Raw genomic sequence first — 15,882 nt, 5'->3', positions numbered from 1 at the left:
TGCATTTATCGCTTAAACGATGGAAGATTGTCCCTTACTGCCTTTTATATATTTTCCTTAAATTATTATAAAATTATTTAAATTATTATTATAATTATGAAATTTAAGCAAAAAAAATGGTTTTCTTAAAAAAAAATTTAATTTGAATTTTAAAAAACAATACGGCAACACCGGCAATTTTTAAAATATAGACTTTAAAGTATTTTTAATTACCTACATTTGAAAAAAAAAATCGTTAAAATCAGAGCTGTTCGGCCGGGTTCCCTAATAATTTGCTTTAGTTACTCTACTATAAGCTCTTAGTTCTATCCACGTTCACTGTGGCGTATGTGTAACATTTTCTGAGTAGTAGTGGCTCTATCATTCTAGTACCATGTTAACCATTGCTTTGCAATTTTTTTTTGAAAAAAAAAGATTCTCCAAATCAAAAACTATAATGAAAAGCTTTAGTTAAGGGGTTTCGAACCTAAATGCTGTTTTTACTTGCGATTTTTTAACTTTATCAAGTTATGCGTTGTAAAAAAAAAATACATACAATATGAAATATCGAGATGCAAAAAAAAAGTGGAAGGTCTGTCAGTCTGTTAATTTTTTTCAATCTGTCATTTTATCAATTTGTCTTATTAGAAGCTACAGCCTTATTCACTTCGCTGTCCAGAGAGTTATTTTTTTTTTTAATTAATTCCTTAAAACGAAAAATAACGATTTTGTAAAAGTTCAATCTTCTCAAAAACAGCTCTACGATTTTAATATATAATTAATAATTATTAATTTATTAGCGGTGCCTACCTTCGTAGATTTTTAGCTCTAAGTTTTTTTGGTTTTTGTATTTGTCGAAAACGAATAATTTAATTTCAACAATAATTTTTTTAACAAAAACTTTTACATGAATTAAAGTCAAAAACAAGATTTTAAAAATAAGTTTTTTCATAAAAGAAAAATTATTGAAGACAGAACCTTGAATTTTTGGTTTTAGGTATTGATTAATAAATTACTAAAAAAAAAATTCCATAAAAGTATATTAAATTTTCTTTAAAAAAATTATTTCCAAAAAATATATTTTTTTTTTGCATGCTTCTTACTAATGTGAAAAAAGTCTAAAAATGCATCTTAAAGAACTGTTGAGTCTATGCATCTGGCGAATAGACAAAGACTATGGTTTAATGAAGTACTTTTTTCATTGTTATTTTCTTTGAATTGCAACACCAAACCTTAACTGAATTTAATAATTTTAATTTTATTTGAACAATTTTAACTTGTCACATAAATTTTTCTTATTGATTAAACGATTTTCTCGGAATTTTTCATATCCAAGAGGATTTCAATCGCGTTTGGGTGTTATCTGTTAAGCATTGTTTTAGAAGAGATTTGGGGTAAAAAAAATTTGACAAAATTGAAATCTTATTCAGACTTTTCAGTTTTTTTCTTGATCCATGATCTATTTTCTATTTTGAATCGATTTGTAAGGCTTGTAAAGCATGAACAGTTATGTATGATATAAAAATAGCTAATTAAAACAATAATAATTAATAATAATTTACTAACTATGTTTAGGTATACTTTAAAAACATGACTTAAAAAGATAATTATTAAATAATGGATTTCGAAATCATGACGTATTAAAATATTTTTTTATATTAAATTCTATACTTTTTTACTCAGATGCCCCTTCTAGGGACTGCAAGCTTGCCCATGTACATCTCATTCATCTTATTCTGATACAAACATTCATACCCAAAAATTTTATTGGGCTCTCGGTTTATACTTGCTATGAATCAGAGTTTAGATAAGCTAAGCAGAATTCTTAGACCTTTTATTTCTCCATATAGGATCATTAACAAATTGCAACCAATTTGAATTAACCGATACAATCAAGCAAATTCATTGTTTAAGAATGAACACGCACATTTTTTTAATTTTAAGTTATAAAGATAAATTTTCCTTTGAATTTTGGGCTTTTTTTTTTTTTTTTTTTTTGTGTCCGTTGAACTTATGCCGGAAGTCATATCATTTCGATATCACCTTACCGGTGAACTACCCAGAGATATTTATATCTTTTTATTCTGAAATACTCATTTGAAATGCATAAAACGGTTTTATTGGCGTAATTGGACCGGCAATAGCCGGTGTGTAAAACAACAACAAAATTATATACGTACGACCAATTTTCAGCATGTGCTCAATTAATATACTTATTTGTTTTTAGTATTAAGAAAAAAAAAAAAAACTCTCCGTTTCTGGATTTGTGGATTCAAAGGACAGTCTTAAGAGAACAGTTGACCAAATAAGTGAAATTAGTTACTTTGAAAGTTTAACTTCCGGGTACAATATACAAAATAAAAAACATAACGGGATGTGTTTATTTTAAGCTTTAATAAGTGACCTAGTGCACATAGTGCAAAAAAAAGTACGTATGTATATAAAAAAAAAAACGAAAGGACACGTGAAAAAAATTAAGATTTTTACTCGTTTAAAGTACGATTGAATTCGGATAACGTTTAAATATTGAATGCATTTTAATATTATTTTTTTCGATCAGAAACACACTTATTTTTTATTTTTACCTTAAATTGATCTCAATTTTAAATTATTTAATGAGATTTTTATCCAGCTGAATAAAACTGAAAATTTTTACATGATAATGAAAACGACAACTTTCCGAATTAGAATTGATCCATTTTTGCGAAAATTTAATTCATTGCAGAAAAATACGCAACTGTTCAAAAATTTCGTTAGCTGCTAAAACTTGATAACTGCTATTTTGTAGAAATTAAATTAAGTTGTAGGTGAATTTATTAATATTTTGACAATTTCTAAGAAATTAGATTTCTGTTAAATAAATGGTTTAGTTTGTCAAAACTTTGCAACAAGACTTTGTATTGGAATAAAAGTAACAACTATTTTTTATATATTAAAAATTCACTCTTTAGTATTCTTTCTAGTTTGTTTTGTTTATATTACAATATTATTTTGTTATTATAAAAATAATTTCTTATGGAAATTTATACAGATAATCTCAAATGTTATTTTGATTGAAATTCGTTGACAGACTTTGACACCTGTTTTAATACTAATTCTGCGAGATCTAAATACTTAATACCTATCAGGTATACACAAGATGTTTGAATAAATTAGTTTTTTTTTTTTTTTGGTTTACTCGTCAATAATGTTATGGTCTGTCAATAACCTGGGAACTGGAAATACACTTTGGAACAACGCTTGTAAAAAAATGAAACTTAAACAACAAATGGGACATATTCATTAAAATTGTTGGATATTTTTTTAAATTTAATTAAACTACCTATTTATTTTATAGAGGGCCATTTTTTGTTATTTAATTAAAATGTTTGGAATATCTTACGCCGTTGTTTTCGCCAGTAGCCACTATTTGATAAATATAAAATAGTGTAAAATCTGTAATTGGTCCCAAAAAGCCAATGATTCATTTTACTTTTGGTTTTGATGACAAATTAAACGTTTATACTTAAGTTCTTAGACGTTTTACACGAATCTTTGGCTTTTTGGGACCAATTACAGATTTTACTGTCTCTTCGATTAAAAAAAACACCCTTTCACCTATATTTTTTTTATGAAAACTCTTTATATTCTTGCTTTCTATCCCAAATTCAATGTTTTAACCAAATTTCATTAGGGTGACCCATCATTTTTGTTTTCACTCAAAAAAACACCCTTTTAACCATGATATTTTTATAGACACTTTAGATTATTGTTTCTAATTTTAAAAGTAACATAATTGCTGAATTTCAATAGGGTACCAATAATATTACTCTAGTATTAAACACTTTTTCAAATGTACCCATATTTTCTCTACCTCTAAAAAAATCATTCTTTCACATGAAAAAAATTTAAAGATTTCTTTTATTCGTAGTTCACATGAGAAAGAGAACATATTTAATGAATTTCGTAAAGGTAAAGGGGATTTCCCTATTTCCCAAAAACACCCTTTAACCTAAAATATTTGTATAGACTGTTTGGGTTCTTGGTTTTTGTTATAAATGAAAAATTTTTACCGATTTTCATTGGTGTAACAATTTTTTCCAAGTTTTTGTGGTACTAATTCCGAATTTCATCATTTCTTAAAAAAAAAAAAACACCCTCTCACTCAAGATAATTTTGTACACTTTATAAATTCTTATACCAATCAAAATTTTTTCACCAAGTTTTAAAAATTAATAAAATTTAAGTCATCTGTTATGATACACATAACTCAACCCATCAAAAAAAAAAAAACCCTTTTACCAACCCATCAAAAAAAAAAAAAACCCTTTTACCAAAAATATTTTTAAGAACTTTATGAATCCTTTGTCTCTGCTTTATCTGAAACCTTCATCCAAGCACCCTTGTTTTTAATCGGCCATAACTTTTCTTAGAGCAATCGTATTGACTTTATTTGACTCATTAGATTCAGCATCAAAAAATACCTTAAAAACATGTCGTCCCGTTTCTGCGTGAACCACGTATCTACATAGCAAATTTTGTTCTGTTCTTAAAAGAAATATACATTTTTCTAAAAATTAAAATTATGAATTGAACAAAAGGAAATCAAGTTATGTTTATGACATATTGATTGAGTTGTTTCTAAACTAAAACCTTTGTATCTATTCTTTTTTTAAGTTCTAGAGCAAATTTTAACAGAAAAAAAAATCTTAAACAAAAATGGGACGATGTGTAATATGATAATATTCCACAAACAATTTTGTTCACTATGTTTTTGAGCTTCACCCCCTCCCTTTTCTTTATCCTGGGTTATTATCCCAAAAAAAAAAACTTTTTGACAAATTTCATTTCATTTTTTTTTTTCAAAAACGGCTCTAACGATTTTGATTAAAATTTTTGTTTGTAGTATTACACATAAGAGCCAACTTTTAAAATAAAAAAAATATTTTTTGTACAGTTATTAAAGGTACCTGTCATAGAACGGTTTTTTTCGTTTCTGAATATCTCGTACAACATTAACCCGATTTTAATAAAAAATTTTATACAAAAGTGTTTAAGTAAAGGTAATATTAAAATTTTAGAAAAAACGCATTTTTGTATTTTTAAAAAATATTTCAAAATTTTTTTTTTGAAAATAAATTTTTTGAAAACGGATTAATGAAAAATTTTGAAATTTAGTTTTTATGTGTAAATTAATAATTTCTTCAAAATGGCATACCAACAACAAATGTTAGAAATTTTTTATATATAAAAAATTATTTTTAAAAAAAACGGCTCCTACGATTTTCGAAAATTTTTTTCTAAAAATACCTTATATTTATTACAAGTAATAAAATGGCATACTTGTTTTTTTTTTTAAACATCATTTAAAACGGTGTTTAATTAATTATAAAAACAGATTTTATTATACCTATGAAATTTCTTGAAAATATCAAATTTTTCCTAATTTTCTTGAATAAAAAGCTTTAACATTAGAGTTACTTTAAGCATAAGAGCAAGTACGTTCTACCCCAGTCGTGCATTTTATTATTTTTTAAATGCCTATTTTAAATGTACTACAAGATAATTTCTCCCATTCTCTTGATAGTTATTATGTACTTTCTTAATATTATTCAACAGATCAGTGAATGCCCAATAAGTCAACTGGCTACATTACTTGTTCAACAATGAAAAAAAAGTTCATTATCGGTGAAACATTTACGAGTGGAAAAAAATGTTCCACATACGCCACAGTGAACGGTTAAATTGAAAACTTTAAAAATTCTTATTACATTTGCTATCACTGATCAATTAATAAAACTACTACTTACTATGTTGACATATACTATACCTACATATATCATATATTTTAGGTCATTAAAAATTTACCATCCCGCAGGCAAAGTTTTTTGGTGAAAAATACTTTTGAAAATCGAACCATGTTTTTAATTTTCGACATTCCATTTTGCTATCTAATTTCCTATAGGCTATTTCAATAAAGAGTTTCTTTAAAATATATAAATACCTCTATGGTATATGTATAAAAAGATTAAATTCTTTGGGTCTTATTTCAGTACAAAATCCTTCAACAGATTGATACAATTTTGTTTTGTATTTCTTTTATAGAAAAATCTTAACAACAAGTTGTCTCTTTTGATAACACCCGTCTGACCGTAGATTTCCCCCAAGATATTTCGATAGACTGACTCAAATAAAAAAAAAAAAAAACAACAAAAAGTCATCAAAAAGTTATTTGACCTACTGAACCTTTATTTGACACAAAAGGTATCCCTATCCCTATCATAGTATATAAGATATTTCATATTCCATCCACAGAGAAATGTTTATTTTTTTTTATATATGTCCTCTAACTTTATTTGAAAAGCTTCGATTTAGACATTATTAATAAATGTCTCGATTGGTCTTGTGTCTTTTTTTGTTTGTGTGACATAACTTTATATTGAATCTATTACAGTAAAAGTAGCACCTTTTTATGGTGGATGTGGTTTCATTTTATCGTAACAAATGATAATAAATTTATTTATAGTCTTTTTTTCCAAACAAATTTATTATTTCTTTTGGTTACAATTTTTTGTTTAATTTCAGAAACTTTTTTATATCTTCTGTATTTTAATGAACAGAAACAAAAAGCCAAATAAATGAAGAACAATAATTTTAGGATATAAGATTTATATCTTTCTCAACAAATTAACACCAGACACGTGCCATATAGAAGACAAATGTTAATGTTTGTAGGTTTGGAAAATATTTGTATCCCCATTGAAGTGTTATGCATACTCAAATACAAGAGACGTAACAGAAAATGAAAACCAAATTCTCATGGTTTCTTTAAGATTTGTGGGATTGGTTCTGTGAAAAGTAAATTTAAAAAAATCGAAAAGTTTTATAGAATTTGGGAGTTTCTTTTATTAAAAAAAAACAACTTTTATACCTTTTTGAAAACTGCAATACCGGTACAGGTTTTTTAAATAATAAACCAGTTTCAGACCATACAAATGTTTTTCGGCTCTGAAATAAAAGTAAGAAATTGAGTATTCATAAAACTTGGAATTGTTAATTAGTTTGCAGTTAAATGGCGAATGAAATAAATATATCAGGCAATATTTTAGTGAAAGAATAGTAAAAACCAAAAATAATTTATGGTCGGAAGAAACAAAATACTGTTGCAAAGTTGGGATTTTTCAAAATTTCACAAAAACTGCATCTAATGATCTAATCGAAAACCGTAAGGATATGTTAGGAACAAGTTACCAAATTCTTAGAGCCCCTAAGTTGGCCTATCAGCATATTTCGTTTGATCCTTTACTTTTGCGACACCCTGTATAAAAGTTTCCAAAAAAAAACTGTAGGTATGCCAAAAAAATATAAATCGATATATTAAAACATATTAAATTGAATATTATTCATTGATGCATTTTCAAAAAATTGATTTTCAAAAATAAAATTTTGAACTTTTTTAAAAATCCAAAAGTGTTTTTTTTTTTTAATTTTCTTAAATTTAACATTAAAGTTACTTAAACTTAGGAGAAAGTAAGACCTCAGCAAGACGGTTCTTTGGCAAGTACCGTCAATAACTGTTCAAAATATATTTTTTTTTTCAAAAGTTTGCTACATTACAAGTATTTTTTTCTTGAATCAGAGCCGTTTGTGAGAAAAACAACCTTTTTCATTTTGGTCATACGGCAAGAACCGTTATTTTTGGTTCTAATCTAAATAACCAAAAACACTTATTTGCCAAATTTGAAGCAAATCGCTGCTGTGGTTAAGATTCTAGCTAGAGATAGAGACAGACACACACATAGACAGAATTGCGAGACCCACTTTTTTTTGCATACTTCATCACCATAATGTTCTTACTTGCAATATTGGTACTATAGAGGTATAGTACCAATATATTGCAAGTAAGAAGAGACCAGGGTTGTAAAAAATCATTTTTTTAATGCTTTTGTTTTCCAATAATGAAGAAAAAATAATAAAAATTATAAAAAAAATTGCAGTAAAAAAAATATTTTTAGAACTGAAAGAAAAAATTAAATAAAAATTTGATTGCAACTGATAAATATTAGCACTAAAAAAAATATTTATTGCAAATAAAAAAAATTTTACATTTAGCCCTGATTTTTCAATCGTCAGTTAGACTATCAGAAGAATAAATGTCAATATAAAAAAAAAAAACTTTTATTCCTAAGAATAAGCTCTATCTGAGGTTTATCTGACTCTTGAAAAATTGGCCTTAAAAAAATTTAATTGCAATTAAAAAATAAAATTTAAATTAAAAAATTTTATTGCAACTAAAAAATAAAATTTAAATTGCAAATAAAAATATTTTGCACTTAAAAAAAATTGTATTGCAAATAAAAATTTTTCTCCATGAAAGTAAAAATTTAATGCAAAAATTGTGCATTAAATATTTTTATTCTAATATTCGTCGAATTTCTATAATAATAATATTGACCCTTATGTTGGATTCACATAAGTCAAAAATTGTAAAATTCGATGAACATAAAAAAAAATATGTACCTAATGCACACATTTTGCATTGAATTTTTTTGTTTTTCAATGCAGAATATTTTTATTTTCAATAAAATTTATTTTTATTGCAAAATATTTTTATTTTTAATGCAAAATATTTTTATTTGCAATAAAAATTTTATTTTCAATGCAAATATTTTTCAGTTGCAACATCATTTTTTTTAATGCAATGTTTTTTTAATTTGTTTTAATGCAAATATTTTTGAGTTGCAATAAAAAATTTTTTTTCAATTCAATTTGTTTTCAGTTGCAATGAATATTGTTTTTTAATACAAATTTCTTTTCACTTGCGATAAATATTTTTTTTTTTTAAATTTCAAATGCATTTTTTTTTTAATTTCAAATGCATTTTTTTTAAATTGATATTTTCTCTGCTTTTTTTGGTATTTAGGTTTAAAATTTTAAGTTCAATATTCTTAGCATTTAATTTTTTTCCCTCCAACCAAACAAAAATCGAAATCATTCTAAAAGGGGACCTAAAAATTGCCGCCCTCTATGTACCCAAGTAGTAACTATAGAGCGTCAAGCTCTTAACCATAAAAGGTATCAAATGTTAAATCACACGGTTTTCATATCATCAATGTGAATTGAAATAAATCAATTTAATACATCAATTTAAGGGGGAAATGGTACGGAGATTTGCATTTTGTACAACAACAGCATCTAAAAAAACGTCCTGTTCAAAGGTTTTGTAATGTCAAAACTTAATTTGACTGTAATAATAAACCCAAAAAAATCCTTAAAGTTAAACGAAATGATTCTGTTTCTATAATTTTTTATAAGCTGCAAATATTTGTTTTAATATTTTTTCCTAAATTTTCAGGCGGAGTCACCACTCCTGCGGAATCAAGACAAAACTGAATCACTACCCACCTCCGTAACAAACATATCAACACCACTTCTAGCTCCCATAGCGATACCTGAATCGTTGTCTTCATCTCCGGCGAATGTGAGAAACGAAGCACGAATACCTAATAATAACAACAATAACAACAACAACAACAACACCACAACAAGTCGAAATAATAATATTAACTTTAATAACAATATATCCTGCAGAAGAAGAAGTTCAGCCTCATCAGTTACCCGATTAGATACCTCAGACGGTACCAACGCTACCGCCATTTACGACGCTACATCATCTACACAATCCCTACATAATACACCCATACACAAACAAACCCTCTATCCAGTCGATTCCTTTGCCCTAATCGAAGGAAAACCACCTAAAGCTGCCACTAAAATGCAAACAAAAGTCGATGCTGTTGGAAAAATAACAGGCGAATGGGGCAAATGGCAACTCCGAACAGTCTTATTGATCTTCCTATGTAAAATACCCTCCTCATGGTTCATGGCATGCATCATATTCACTGCACCTGCCCCACGTCATGGTGAATTCTATTGTAAACCACCGGATACTTTAAGTCCGCGAAATCATACAAAATGGATTAAAGTCTCACATCCGGCACTGGAAGAAGTGGAAGATCATGAGTTTAATATAGACTTTTGTAATGTTTATCAGGATGCGTTGGAACATGCTCATCAATATTATCATTATCAACATCAAGACATGGAACCACGTTTGTGGGATGAACCATCAACAAAGAACGCTACAGTTATTCCTTGCAAAGCCTTCGAGCATAAATCGGATTATCCATCGCTGATAACTCAGTTCGATTTGGTATGCTCACGTGATATTTTGGTTGCTGTCACACAATTCTTCCATTTGTTTGGTGTTCTAACAGGTGGCATATTGGCCACTCATTTACTTAAGTAGTAAGTTTTTTTTTATACATTATCTATTACGAAAAAGGCCTTGCACCAGGAATAAGTTATACGTTGAAAATTATTTTATTTTAGCAGCTTTTGTAGAAATTCTGAATTGCTTTTAAACATCAGTCAGAATCTCTGGAAACTAGCTGCTACTTATCACAGTTTATCACAGTTATCAGAAATGCACCTTTTCATTAGCCCAAATTGTTTGTTTTCATTTTGCTCAAAATTTGTATTTATTGTTACTTAACAGCTTTAGTCCTCGCAATGTTATGCTCTTTGGAATGATTACTCAAATAATATGCGGTAATTTAACGGGTCACGTTTCATCTTATGAATTACATGTGTTCTTTCGCTGCCTTTCAGCTGTTTGCTGTTGTCAAATGTATACCGCTGGAGCTATGATTTGTAAGGAAATTGAAATAATTGTTTCTTTCTATCTTTTAAATAAACGTTCATCTTTTGCAGTCATGGATATTACAACAGGGACATATCGAACTGTAGTTTGTACACTGTTTGAACAATTTTGGTCTGTTGGTGTCATAATGCTACCAGGAGTTGCTAGCTTTTCAAAGAGCTGGACATTTCTCTATATGGCAATATCATGGCCGACTGTCATACTTATTTATTTATGGAGGTAAGTAAAAATTTAAATGGTAAAATTAGGATAGTAAACAATATACCTACGATATGATTTTGCGCTAAAAAGTTGCTTAGGAAAAATAAAAGGTAGCAGTTCAGAAATCTAGTGGTTTTTCATTAGGTACTTTAAAAATCTCGACCTGTAGAAAATTGAAGAACGCCGGAAATTGCATGGGATTTTAATTATTTGAATTTGGTTCTTTTTTCGAGAGACTATTTCCACTGCGAAATAAGAAAACTCAAAATGCATTAGAAATCTTGAAGAATTCGATGTGATTCTGAGGTCTTTGCTCGATATCTATAGGTTTTGTTTTTGAGATATCGCAATGCAGAAAAGTCAAAAAATATCTACCAAATCTACTTGTAGATTTTTAAATCTGGCTCTATATAAATAAAACAAAAAAATTAATATTGAGGAAGAGCCGACATTTAGGGCAAAATTTTTATTTGACTTTTTTTTGGAAAAAATAAAAATGCAGTTTTATTGCAATCGCTTTGAATATTCACTGAGGAAAAAAAAATTTAAAATCAACGAAAACCACGTTGATCCAACTATTTTTCGGAATGATTTTGCGTTGAAGACGAAAATTTTAAAATCAAAGTAGAACATGGTTAGTTTAAAGTGGTTTGCCATTATAAAACATTTTTAAATCAAAGTTGTTTTAACTTTAAAAAAGCATCAATTTATTAAAAAAAAAAAAAAAAATTGGGTCACTAGGCGAATGCTTTACCACTGTGCTATCTCACTGTTGGAAATTAGGGTGATAAAATGCAACAAAAGCTGAAGTCCGACAAAAATAAAAAAATTTCTTAAGTTGTTTCAATTTTAATTTAAAGACATTTCATGTTAGTTTTTTCAACATTAAATCAACATTGAACGTTGCGGTTTTTCCCTCAGTGTTACGTCTGCAAAGTTTAATCAAAATCGTTAGAGCGTTTTCGAGATATTTGGTTTAAATTGAAAAATGTTTATGGGAGGTACACTTTCAGAATTCCATTAAAATCATCTGTAAAAAATTTTTAAGAAAATCCGTCCACCCGTTTAGGCTGTAGAAATGTGTACAGATGGACACACAGACGGACAGACGGAATTGCCGGACCCACTTTTTCGGAGTTCTCCATCATCGTAATGTTGATTTTTACTTGCGATATAGGTACTATATATCAAGTTATGCATTCGTAAAAAAAAAAAGTTGAGATAGCATTTTTCCATGACATTACGATGATAGAGAATGCCAAAAAAGTGGGTCCCGGAAGTCCGTCTGTCTGTCTGTCTGTAAACGAAACTACAGCCTAAACGGATGGGCCGATTGATGCCAAACTTGGTACCTGCCATAGAACCGTTTTTTTCAAATCCGATTATCTCCGAAACTGCTAATTCGATTTCAACGAAACTTTTTGTGAAAAAGTATTTATATAATTTTAATATGAGCCAAAAACAAAATTTCAAAAAAAAATAATTTTTGGATTTTTAAAAAAAATTTGAAAATTTTTTTTTGAAAAATCAAATTTTTGAAAACGGGACATTGAATTTTTTTGAAATTTTGTATTTAGATGTTGATTAGTGATTTCTACAAAAGGGCATACCAATTTTATTTAAAAACTTTTTTTTACAAGAAATTATTTATAAAAAACTAGTTTTTTAAAAAACGGCTCTAACGATTTTGAAATTTTTTTTCTAAAAATATACCTTAATATATCAATCAAAACTGCATATTTGTTTTGGAGGGCAATTTGATTCCAGATTTTATTTTATTTTTTTAAAAAACGAATTTTATTTTTTTTTCCAAATTTTTATACAAAAAGTCTTAAAAATTTAAGCAACTTTATCTCTAAGAGCAAGTTCGTGCGACCCAGTCGTGCATTTTATTTTTAATAAATTACTCGCCTCTAACGATTTTGAAAACATTTTTTATAAGCTGTGTGTGCCTGTATTTTTAAAGTAAAAAAATATTTTTGAACCGTTATTAACATTACCTGTCATTGAATCGTTTTCTTCATTTCTGACGAGTTTTGTATATTTATATATAAATATACTATTTTAGTAACCGTTAAATCAAAAATAAGTAAAATTTTTGAAACAAAAATATATTTTATATACAGGGTGTCCCAAAAGTTAACGTCGAAACGAAAACGGTAGATAGGGTAGGTGGACAGTTATCAGAAAAATAATAAAAAAAATCGCAGCCATACATATGTTTTGTGAGTTATGGGCATTTGAATAAAAGTTGAAAAAAATAGTCACCCTGTGAAGGTTTTTTATGTGCCGTGACTACAAATCTTATTTTTTCTCATTTTTTTTTTTTTGTTACGGAACCGTGAATAACCCTGCTACCAAATGCATTCAAAAATTTTTACTCAGCTGCATCAGTTTTAAAGAAAATTTCAATTTTTTGTCCAACTTAGTATTAAAAAATTTTACATGATTCTAATTGAATGAACCGCAGTGTAAAAAAAATGCACTACGATGTTACGTGTGTTCATTTCTCTTTTCAAAATGGTATAACATTGTTGAGAATATTCCATAAATAACCGGGATAAAATTAATTTTCTTAAGAAATCCGACTTTTTTATTAGGTAATTTTTCCATATTATTTAAGTTTTTGTATTCTGAAAGGGTACAAAACTTAAAAAATATGGAAAAATTACCCAATAAAAAGTCGGATTTCTTAAGAACTTAACTCGATGTAGATGGTTTTAATTTTTCGTTTTTTTATAGTTAAATTAAAAGTATCTAGACTTTGAATTGGAAAGCTTCATAAGACCACTGAAAATTGTTTGTCTTAACTTACTTAAGCAGTTATAGAAATATTTTTTGAACCGTTTTTAACATTACCGGTCATAGAACCGTTTTCTTCATTTCTGACGAGTTAGTAAAGGATTCAAACGATGTTAATGAAAATTTGTATACATATGTACTCTTGCATTTTGGATTTTGGAGCTTGTAGGTATAACAACAATGGCCACTTTTTGCAAAAAGAGGGAAAATTACCAAGGTAAAACTTGTTTCTTCTTACAAGCGTCATTTGTTTTCGAAAAAAACCTACAAAAATTGTTTTTGAAACCAAGATACAAGCTTTCTACATTATTATTTTAAATTTAAGAAGAACTATCATAAAATTAGTTTGAAAACTTTTACTTTTTTGATTTTTTTCAAAAAGTAGCCTATATGTACATTGACTTGCTCTCTATGCAGTTGAAGTAATCAGAATTGAAGTATTTCAGAATACCATTCAGGTGCAGGTATAACTTATTGTCAATATGAGCACTGTAGAAGGGCTTTAATATAAGACCAGTTGCCAAGTATATGTACATAAGCCAACTCAAGAATGCGGCAACCCTGTTTAAATGCAAAATCACACTTGTATCAATCGTTTTCCAGCCAAAATGTATCATATTTTAAGAGAATTTTAATTTTAACAAAATTTTTACTAAGACTTAAATTTATTTAAGGTGGATTCCAGACTCACCGCGTTGGATGATACAAAGAGGTCGAGTTCTCGAAGCTAAGGCAATTTTACAAGAATGCATCGAAATGAATGGCACAAAATACTGTCTTCCACATGATATTGACCAACAACTACAATTGCAAGCAATCACAAGTATGGAAGCAGCTCCTCCATCTGGATGGTGGTCCCTATGGAAGGGTCCTCGAGCTGTCCGACACATGATTTGCGTACATTTGTGTTGGTCCTTATACATTGTAGTCTACTACGGAATGTTGCTCAATATACGTTCATTTAGTCGAGAACATTTGGAAATAAATACGATAATAGCTGGTTGCTCCGAAATAACTGGAACTTTTATTGGATTATTGTTAATTCTGACAACAAGTAAAAAGTGGCAATGTACAGGTGCATTTAATATTGTTGCCGGTATGATTGCTTGGTCAGCTTGGTTGATTCCTGATAGTAGTAAGTTTGAGCTATTATTTAATGAAACTGCAGTAATTTTGTACTTATTTCCTTCTTTTTAAACTTCTTCCAGTTAAAGGAAATCCACGTGTAGCCCTTCTAATGCTATCTGCAATGATATCAAAAGCTGCAATCTCTTGCACACTATCAATTCTCACAACATGCACAACAGAATTAGTTACTGAAGATAAAAAGAAAATCTGTGCATATTCGACAATAGTTTGGGCACGAATATGGCTCCTAACAGCTCCATTTGTTGGGGCAACTGTGATTTTTGGGCAGCTTGTGCCACAATCGGCATTTGCCTCATTTACAATTATTGGTGGAGTTTTATCCATCCTTATATCTAGTCCACGTACAATAAGCAAACAAAAGACAACACTAACGACGACGACGACGACGTCAACACAAGACACAAAATATCCATCTACAAATCTCCATCAGTCGTCGAATATTAATAATAACAACAACAATAACAATAATCAAGCGTTTAGCAAAAAATCGAATCTACCTCCGGAATTAATACCCGGCATTTGGACGACAAAAAACCACGATGAACATCCACAAGTGTGATAAAAAAAAAGTTCTTGTGTTTTTTTATTTCTTATTTTATATTTATTATTTTATTTTAACTACAAAAGGCTTCTCAAAAAAATGGTTTCAAAAACCTTTAGAAATTAAACATACACTATATAAAAAAAAAAGTTGTCAACTTTCTACTCAAAATTTACAAAATGAAACATTTTTTTGTGAGCTATAAATTACGCACAAGCATTCACTTAGCAGCGCAGGGAAATCGATCCATAGGACATAAGTCCATGATGGACTTTATTTCCCATAAGTTGGGATATAACTCCACAATTTCAATATGAACTTGTTTTCCTTCCTAATGGGATATAAGTGTAGAAAAAAAAGTGTGGAGTTATGTCGCACTTGGGTTACAATTCCAATATGGATTTATGACCTATTGGCCTCTTTCCTTGCGCCTCATTTAGCTACTTTGAAAATGTTTTTTTTTTTTGTAAATAAATACTTTTTTTAAGCTATGAACAAAAGTAGTAAG

At 28.3% G+C, this 15,882-nt stretch overlaps 1 protein-coding gene across 2 annotated transcripts in view; it reads left to right on the top strand.

Moving 5' to 3' along the window:
* The window catches only part of LOC129914272 (solute carrier family 22 member 4), a 49,475-nt gene extending 33,593 nt beyond the window's left edge, over positions 1-15,882 (top strand). For both annotated transcript variants that reach the window (XM_055993445.1, XM_055993446.1), the window contains exons 2-6: positions 9,314-10,266; positions 10,517-10,671; positions 10,732-10,900; positions 14,359-14,819; positions 14,893-15,882. In XM_055993445.1, the coding sequence (XP_055849420.1) occupies positions 9,314-10,266; positions 10,517-10,671; positions 10,732-10,900; positions 14,359-14,819; positions 14,893-15,392 (2,238 nt within the window). In that variant the 3' untranslated portion in view covers positions 15,393-15,882. The remainder of the gene's footprint in view (positions 1-9,313; positions 10,267-10,516; positions 10,672-10,731; positions 10,901-14,358; positions 14,820-14,892) is intronic.

Source organism: Episyrphus balteatus, chromosome 3 (genome assembly GCF_945859705.1).
Source record: "Episyrphus balteatus chromosome 3, idEpiBalt1.1, whole genome shotgun sequence".
Taxonomy (NCBI): domain Eukaryota; kingdom Metazoa; phylum Arthropoda; class Insecta; order Diptera; family Syrphidae; genus Episyrphus; species Episyrphus balteatus.
The sequence above is the reverse complement of the archived record's forward strand: the minus strand, read 5'-3'. Positions and strand labels throughout refer to the sequence as shown.